At 37.7% G+C, this 9,421-nt stretch overlaps 1 protein-coding gene across 4 annotated transcripts in view; it reads left to right on the top strand.

The window, feature by feature from the left end:
• Positions 1-6: 6 nt before the first annotated feature.
• The window catches only part of LOC108737479 (putative polypeptide N-acetylgalactosaminyltransferase 9), a 47,720-nt gene continuing 38,305 nt past the window's right edge, over positions 7-9,421 (top strand). For 3 of the 4 annotated variants that reach the window (XM_018470340.2, XM_018470338.2, XM_025977903.1), the window contains exon 1: positions 527-640. In XM_018470340.2, coding sequence (XP_018325842.2) covers positions 540-640 — 101 coding nt within the window. In that variant the 5' untranslated portion in view covers positions 527-539. Of the gene's footprint in view, positions 68-526; positions 641-9,421 lie in introns of those variants that run through there. The other variant, XM_018470339.1, reaches the window with a different exon arrangement.

The following is a 9,421-nucleotide window of genomic DNA, read 5'->3' as shown; positions in this document are numbered from 1 at the left end:
CGTTCAATCAGTACGTAAGCGATATGATTAGTGTGCATCGCAGCGTGCCTGACATCCGAGGAGAGTGGTGAGTTCTTCGCTTTTAACATTTTTGATGTAAAATTTCTATATATACGACGGGGTATTACGATTTTTTCTGCCACGAAAAAGCGTTACGGCTGCGTGAAGGGGTAGATGGTATATCGCGTGGGGAGGGGCGGCAGCGGTCGAGGGAAAGAATGACTGGCGACGACGGAGAGAGGGAAACGGCTGTATTTGATAGATATAATGCGCAGTCGCGCGAAGAGCGGGGAGTCCGCTAGAGTCCCGGCGACGTGTGCTGTGCTCAGCTGTTGCTTTTTACCTTTACTCTCCACGTGGCTGGGCATCATTGCCTCTATTTGCGGTCTGTGTAAAAACCAAATTATAATTTGTAGTAAATCTGTGAAAACAAAATGTGTGCTGGGATACATAGTAGAAGTGAAACTTCAACGGACAAGTAAAAAAACGAATCGCAACAAAATTTTTNATTAAGTTGCTCCTTTGTTACAGCTGAAGTGATGAAAATGATCAAAGAAGGCTGGGACAAGAACGCGTTCAATCAGTACGTAAGCGATATGATTAGTGTGCATCGCAGCGTGCCTGACATCCGAGGAGAATGGTGAGTTCTTCGCTTTTAACATTTTTGAAGTAATACTTCTATATAGACGACGGGGTATTAGGATTTTTTCTGTCACGAAAAAATGTTACGGCTGCGTGGAGAGGGTAGACGGTATATCGCGTTGGGAGATGCGGCAGCTGCGGAGGGAATGAATGACTGGCGACGCGGAGCTGTATTTAATGGATATAATGCGCAGTCGCGCGAAGAGCGGGGAGTCCGCTAGAGTCCCGGCGACGTGTGCTGTGCTCAGTTGTTGTTTTTTACCTTTACTCTCCACGTTGCTGGGCATCATTGCCTCTATTTGCGGTCTGTTTAAAAACCAAATCATAATCTGCAGTAAACTTGTGAAAACGAAATGTGTGCTGGGACACATAGTAGAAGTGAAACTTCAACGGATAAGTGGAGAAAGAATCGCAACAAAATTTTTACTTGAAGTTTTACGGGAAGGTTTTCAAATTGGACAAATACATTAACAATCTGCCCGTAATACTTGAAGTAAAAATATTATTGAGATTCGTTTTTCCACTTGTCCGTTGCCATTCGTTTTTCGACTTGTCCCTTGAAGTTCATGTGTATTATGTGTCCCAGTACACATTACGTTTTTTATTACTTTTTGGTCTCAAAAACTTTTTCACAAATTTAACATTTTTTGANTGTCCCAGTACATACTTCGTTTTGTATTACTTTTTGGTCTCAAAATTTTTTTTCACAAATTTAACATATTGTTAGTCTATGAGTAATGTTGAAAGTCCCTGAATTTTTGATCAGAAAGGAAAAATTATCATTGCATTCCCAACCAAAACTCATTTTATATGTATAGGTACTATATGTATACGTATACTGATCTGCCTTTTTCTGCCAACGAGAAAATCCGTAAAACCTCTGAGGATTCTTCTACGTATCTAAACATTAAGTATTCAACATTGTTTTAAGGGAATCCCTTCAAATTCACTAAGTATCTCAACTAGTGCAGACAGAAGACAGGTTTTGTACGGAGAAAACTATAAACTGTTCCAACAGCTAAATAACTTTTGTCGCAGAGAAACGACCTCGATCCTAATTAGTTTAGATGAGACGCCAGGATCAGGGAGTCTTATTCTTATCTTGCACGATCTTTTTCGTACGAAAAAGAAAAGAGAGGACCATTAGACTCGATGCATTAACAAAGCGTTTAAATAAATCAAACTGCGCTCTGTAATTTTAATTCTCACGTTTACTGTTTCTCCTCACTGGAGCAACGGTCGAGTAGAGTTTTGTAATTAAAACTGACGTAGCAGCTGCTAAGTCAATAAAGCACCGAGTTTTTAATAGCGGAAAGAATGATGAAGTAGTAATCCGATTGTCGACACTAGTCGACCTTTTTAAACGCCTGGATAATTTATAAGACATAATATGCCAGCTATGCATGGTTCCCTTTTTAGCATGTTTTATGCACCCAGAATAATTTAATGGAATCTTCTTTAATGCGAGATATCGTCTTCAGGCTATTTATTAGCCGTAAGTAATCCGTTTAGAATGATTGAGGATTTTCGTTTGATGCGTCACGCAACTGGTGCTGAAATTGGAGCAGCGTCGAAAGCAGTCTTCACCAGGGGTCGACAAACATTCAAGACAGAAGAGCCGAATGACTAAAGAAAACAGCGTAAAGCATATATGTGAAATACATCATCATAGCGTCATCATTCCACATGCGAATTTCTTCCGAAAAACTGATACTCCCCTCATCCTTAACTGTTTAAGAATAGTGAAATCTAATGTAAGTCTTTCTCTATCGTCCATTGTTCCTGCTTGCTTTTAATATGTTTATAACTAGCCCTCCATGAATCAGAAGGTGTTCTCCACCACCCTTTCTGTCTTTTTCTTCGTTGATGTCCATAGCGCTCCTTTTGTTCTCCGTTGCTTTCCAATGGGTATCTTCTAAAACCTAAGGGATTAGTTAGAGACATATTATAAGTAGAATTAGGAATAAACAGAGCAGAGGAAGGCCTGGATTCGCATCCTTACTGTCTTTTTCCTCGTTGACTTCCATAGCGCTCCTTTTGTTCTCTGTCGCTTTCCTGTACCTCCAAGATCAAAAGGCGCTGTGGAAGACAGTACGAAAAAGGAGAGGTATAAGATGGTAGGGTATCTTCTGAAACCTGAGAAGTTAGTTAGAGACATATTATAAGTAGAATTAGTAGTAAACAGAAGCAGAGGAAGACCTGGATTCGCAATTAGTTAAGGATGTGGGATGTTCTAGTTTTTGAGAATTGGATGTCCAACTACCTTGCTACCTGGCGATTATGATAATGTTGATGATGTTACGACAATTGCTAAAGATAACATGCGACTAATACACAAAAAGAATCGTGTATGCCGCATTGAATGCGTCAGTCACATATTATAAGAAATGCGCCTTTATTTTCTGATCACATTTTAAAATACCGATTATCCTTTCTTGTGGAATAATACAAATTACTTCCCATACAACTTTTACAGCCCTCTCATTCACTAAATTCCGAATTCGCCATCACCATTTTCTCGAATTACTTCGGGGCGATTCTTTAAATGTCTAAATTTCACGAGGCAACATTACATTTGCATTCGTTCACGTTCAAGGGTGATTTGAATCGTATGCATTTATGTACGTTCACACTTCGGTGTGCTTATGTGTGTGGAAATGCCAGTGTATGGGTGCTCGCAGGAGCCGCGCGTCTAACCATCTAATGCACTAGACGAGCTGCGAGTCTGAACTGGCGGTGAAAACCGCTTTTGCGGTCGGCATTGATTAATTTTAATGGAAACTGTGTTACCATCGCAAACGGATTCAAATTCCCATATCTAACGATAAGGCACAATTTTAACTTGCAAGACAAGCGTACTATTATTATTTTCGCCAATAATTCAAATGCGGATTTTCCCATGCAGTATCACGTCGTAACAGTTGAAATATATGACGCCAAAGTGTAGGCGTCGGTAAATAATTTATGAGGTGTATTAGTGAATTAATTTTTTGAATTAACTTTACCCACTAAAGATAACCTCAAATTAATGAGGAAACGTATCTCATTATTAATAATAATGATTATATATTAGCTCGACAAATGTGTCGCCTATACTATATTGGTGCTATATCACCCTCTTGCAGCTTAGTGGTAAAGTACCGGTACGTAAAACCAGGTAGTGACTACAGTAACAGTTTTTCCTCATTAATTTGTGGTTATCTGTAGTGGGTAATATTAATACAACAAATGAATTCACTAATTGTCTTATAGGGTATACTTTGTTTGTAAAAAAAAGCAAAACAATATTGATATTTTGACTTAACAGATATTTAGGCCAGTTTGAGTAGACGGAGTCTTCGACACACTGTAGGAATTAGGAGGAATTTTTTAAGTATCTTCTTCCACACACACTGTATTCTTAAAAGAATCCTATGTAATAAATCGGGTGAAAACTACCCAAATTGTAACATACTTTTGCTGCCTTTTGGAAGATTAAAATATGTTTCTAAACTGGCGGGCTTTTCGCCAATATGTAATAAGATTCATTTGAAATACTTCATGAATGATAGCTGCTCGCATTGGCCATTGAAGGTATTAGAAGCCAAAAAATGAATGCCTTCTAATTCTTGAACCAAAGAGCCCAAACAATTCTTTAGAAGTGGATCATCTAAAATATTTGATCGATATTGTTCTCCGGGTTTAATGTCATGGTCCATGGAGTTTTGAAGTTCCAAATTGATATTAGTACCTGCAAAATCACCACTTATCGTACCTTTAACAAGGAACTACGAAATTCTATGAATTACGACAAAACAACCCCAAAACTGAAAACTATAAGATACTGTGGTGTGATAATAAATGCCTTTAATACAAAATTCTTAGAAAACGATTTGAAAAATTTCACTTTTTAAATGAACCCAAAGCTAAAGAAACTATGGATTCCATTTCTTTCTATTAAAACAATGTGTAAAAGATCAGAAAAAAGAATTATTTGTTGCTGAACTAAAGCAGCTATAACATTCAGATAGCAAAACTATATCTCGATCATTTCAAACAGAAAAATATGAATCATACTCAATCTTTTCGCAGCTAGTGATATAGTGCAAACATCACAATTAGTTTATAAATCTTTGGAAATCTATTTTGTATTTTACTTTTGAAATAAGAAATCAGAAAAGTATTTGCATTTTGCATTTAAATACATACTTTTAAAAATCCATTTTGCACATCTCTAATTAAAATCTGCAACCTTCGCCAACGTCTCAAACCACATTAAGTCCTATTCAGAAAGTTGTTTAAATACCAAACCAATGACATTTTAATTCTTGGTCGGCGGATTTTCAACAAGAGGGTTGAGTTGAAACCGTTGAAGCGAGCCTATAATATTTATAAACGCTAAAAGTCTGCATGATGACAAAATCAGCTCCGTCTCTCAAACATGACACATATTAGACGCTCCGCCGTCCGAAACTAAAACAATAAACATGTTTGAGACATTACACCTGCACTTCATGCCTAGTACAACTTAATTAACCATAAATATCCCAGACTTCTCTTCCGTTGTTACGTACGTAACCGTTGGCTAGGTTGGTTTAGCTTTTCAAAAGAGGAATTTAGGTTTCTGTCGCATCGCGTTAGGTAATTAATCAGCACGATCTTCGTTCTCAGTTGGTAACGAGTGACTTCAGCGCAGGAGGCGACCTCTGTTTGTCGCGACGGCTATTCATTATAGGACCCGGGATCAGCTTAAAGCGCCATTCTTCACGGGACCCTTTATATTGACAACGAATGCCTGGAAGACCGCACGGACGTCGCGTCACTTTCATAAGTTTAATTAATTTTCGAAATCGGCGTCACTCATACACGTGAGAGCACACAACGGAGAGAAAATTAATATGGAATAATGTCAACGTCTAACAGGAAACCGAGTTTAAGAGAATTTGCGGCGATCTACTCATATATGTTTTCGGTTACAGACTGTTTATCTTTCAATGGATGTGTTTCAGTTGGTAATAGGAACTCAATGTACTCAAGTGTTAACTTATTAGAACTTCAGGAAGGAGACGGAACATAATTCCGATAAAACAATAATATTGGTATGGAAAAAATAGTGATGTACAGACAGGAGACGAGAAATCTGAAAAGTTTTTCCTCATTAATTTGAGGAAGTGTGTAGTGGGTAAAAAATTGAGAATATTTCATATTAAAAAACTAACTCACTTCGGGAAGATTTCTACATTGTATGTAAATCTGAAAAGGTTGCTGATTTCCGGTATCTAGGAAGTCAGATAAGTCAGGATGGAAGGAGCAGTAGAAATATAAAACAAAGGGTCGAGTCGCCTTCAATAAAAAGAAGTCACTTCTATACCAGCGAACGGTTAATTTAGACATTTGAAGAAGATAATTAAAGGTTTATCTGTAGCACGGCGCTGTACGGGTGAGAAACAAGGACAGTGGGCGCGGCGGAAAAGAAAAGGTTAGAGGAATTCGAAATGTGGTGTTACAGGCGAATGATGAGGATACCGTGAATAGAGAAGGTTAGAAATGAAAAGGTATTAGAATGAATAGGAGAACAGAGGACTCTATGGAAGTCAATAAGAAATAGGCGAGATAGGTTGGTAGGACACCTTCTCAGGCATGAAGGTCTAGTCAGAGACATATTAGAGGCAGAAACANTTCTCCATTTTTAGGTACCCAATTGTTTTTCCATTTATATTTAATGGTTTTAAATAGAATTTATAAATTTTCCATTGATTCCTTTTGAATTTCAATGGAAAATTTTCCTACGAAATGTCAGGAGCAGTAGAAATATAAAACAAAGGGTCGAGTCGCCTTCAATAAAAAGAAGTCACTTCTATACCAGCGAACGGTTAATTTAGACATTTGAAGAAGATAATTAAAGGTTTATCTGTAGCACGGCGCTGTACGGGTGAGAAACGTGGTCGGTGGGCGCGATGGAAAGGAAAAGGATAAAAGCGTTCGAAAGAATGTTACAGGCGATTAATGAGAATACTGTGGATAAAGGTTAGAAATGAGGAGGTATTAGAAAGAGTAGGAGAGCTGAGGGCGCTATGAAAGTTAAGAAGATTTAGGAGAGATAAGTTGGTAGGACACCTCTCAGGCATGAATGGCTAGTTGGAGACATAAAGGTACTTGCCCATTTATGAGCTATTTGGGTAAGTCACTTGGAACCGATACCCAAATAAGCTTACAGTAGGCGTAAATTATAGTATTAATGCAGATAGGGCAGTAGCGTACTAGAAAAAAAATGTAGAAACATAACTTACCAAAAAGAAAAAATAAACCTATTGCTTTTGTTTTATAGTTAGTTTTCACATTCACTGTCATCTTGGGAATCTCTATCACTGTCACCAACATCAACAATTAGTTCTTCTGTTTGTATGTCTATTACTTGCCCACTGATCCCTATTTCTAAATATTTAATCAACGCCCCTGATAGGAATACTGAAGAAAGAGGGCTGAAATCGTTATACCAAAAACTGCCACCGCGCATCCACGCCATTTTAAAATTTCCGCCAGTTTCCAGCGTCAGGCCGGTTTTAGGGAAATGTGGAGATTAGCTCAGTATAGGAAAGAATAGAGGTGCGTGTCCAACCTGTCTTACGATTGACAACCCTATTTTAATGAGGAAATAATTGATGACAATAAGAAATTAATGTGCCTAATTTCTTGAAAATAATAAGACTTTTATTATAAAACATTCAACTGCAAGAGTTAGAATGGTTAGGACCAATCGTTTACGATGCAATCCACTCAAATCGTAGCATCCATCTAAACAATCGACATACAAAATGAACCTGTTGCTCGTCGCTATAGAAAAGATGCAAAGTCAATAGAAACGTAATAAAAACTGACAACTGCGATCCTCTTTATTACTTTAGAAAGTTTAACGCTTCATCCACGAACAAAATCCCACATGCGACATGATGCGCGACATAGATGTTTAAATTCAAAAATTTCCGCACATATTGCTACATTTTACAAATAACTGAAAATGTAACTGATAAAATTCGCAATTAAAACAACAAAAATTGCTTAGTTGAAAATAAAACGATATTTAAATTGCATTAACTGGATAATGATAAACTTTCTAAGCGCTTTCCTTAGGAATTGGATTATTTCTTCATCATTTCTCCAAAAAATAATGCTGATATCTTATTGTGCGCCTTCTTCAGATGTTGAAGAATTTAAGGTCGATTTTGTAGGTCTAACCTTGAGGTGGTCCACAAAACAAAACCTTAGGACAGTGGTTTCCAACCTTATTGTACCTGCGCCACCCTTTAAAAACAAAAAATTGTTGCGCCCCTTAATTTTTCTAACAATCTAATTTCATAAATACTCAACTGATATTATAATTTATTTAATTGGCTACAAAATAATATACAATATTATGTAAAAATATACATAAAAAAATAATTATTTATTATAAGAAATAATAATTTTCGCGGCGAGAATTGTGGATTACGTATACCTATTTTGCTGATTGATTTTTTTGACACCTATTCGACTCTTTTGGTTTGTATTCGAAAATGATATTTGACTGCATGCCCCTTGCAATAGTCTCCTGCCCCCCTAAGGGGGCGCGCCCCACAGGTTAGAAACCACTGCCCTAGGATTTTATACCCATAAAGAAAACGAAGCGGTCTTGCAATATCAGCTTATAAGAATAACAGATCATTATTCCTTGGGGGTTTTGTGGGTCTATCTTAATAATGTTTAAATCTATACACATTGGTCAGAAATTCGAAAAAGGTTGTTAAAGGTGTATGTTTAGAGCACGGCGTTGTACGGGTGCGAAACATGGACAATGGGAGCGGCGGAAAAGAAAAGGTTAGAAGCATTCGAAATGTGGTGTTATAGGCGGATGATGAGGATATCGTGAGTAGAAAAGGTTAGAAATGAAGAGTTATTGGAAAGAATAGGAGAACAGAGGACTCTATAAAAAATAGGCGAGATAGGTTGGTAGGACACCTTCTCAGGCATGAAGGTCTAGTCAGAGACATATTAGAGGCAGTAACAGGAGTTAGGAGGGGTAGAGGTAGACCTAGATTAGATTACTCTTCACAAATAGTTAAAGATGTGGGCTGTTCTAGTTTTAGGGAAATGCGAAGTTTAGCTCAGGATAGGAAAGAGTGGAGGTGCGTGTCTAACCAGTCTTAGGACTGATGACCTTATGATGATGATAATGGTCAGAATGAAGTAATAGGTGAAGAAATAGGAGGTATTCGTCAGGGCGTGCTGTTGTTAACCTTTAAAATTGAGGTTCCATTCAGCCGCACTCATTTGATGTAGTTTCTGAACACACTTAGATTATTATCTGCGAGCATTCCCCTAACCTTACAGAATTCCATTTCTCCGGGTAAGTATATTTCTGAACGCACCCCTTGTATAATTTAACGGAACAATTAACGTATCTCAATGTTGCCATGCCATTTCAAAAGTCTCTTCTCGTATTTGGAATTGCTTGATCTTACAATGTCGTCGTCGATTGGGTTAGATCGAGTAATTTCACCTGTTATTATCCCATAGCAACAAATTATCCTGGCATCCTCATTCTCGTTTAGTTTGGTTCATCGAACCTCGACAGACAACGATATCGCTCTCAATTACTGATCTCCCCCTTTTCGTTCTCGCGTTCGAATTAAATGAATTGTAAAATTAACCGGGGAATGGGTATAAATACCTTTACTACGCATGGTAGTTCGTAGACGGAGGTATGCAAGTAACTAACTATAATTGCGTCGTTAATTTCGTGCAGGTAATTCGTGTAGAAAAT

This window comes from Agrilus planipennis, unplaced genomic scaffold (genome assembly GCF_000699045.2).
Source record: "Agrilus planipennis isolate EAB-ADULT unplaced genomic scaffold, Apla_2.0 scaffold155, whole genome shotgun sequence".
Lineage (NCBI taxonomy): Eukaryota > Metazoa > Arthropoda > Insecta > Coleoptera > Buprestidae > Agrilus > Agrilus planipennis.
Note: the sequence above shows the minus strand (reverse complement) of the source record. Positions and strands in the feature narration are given on the sequence as shown.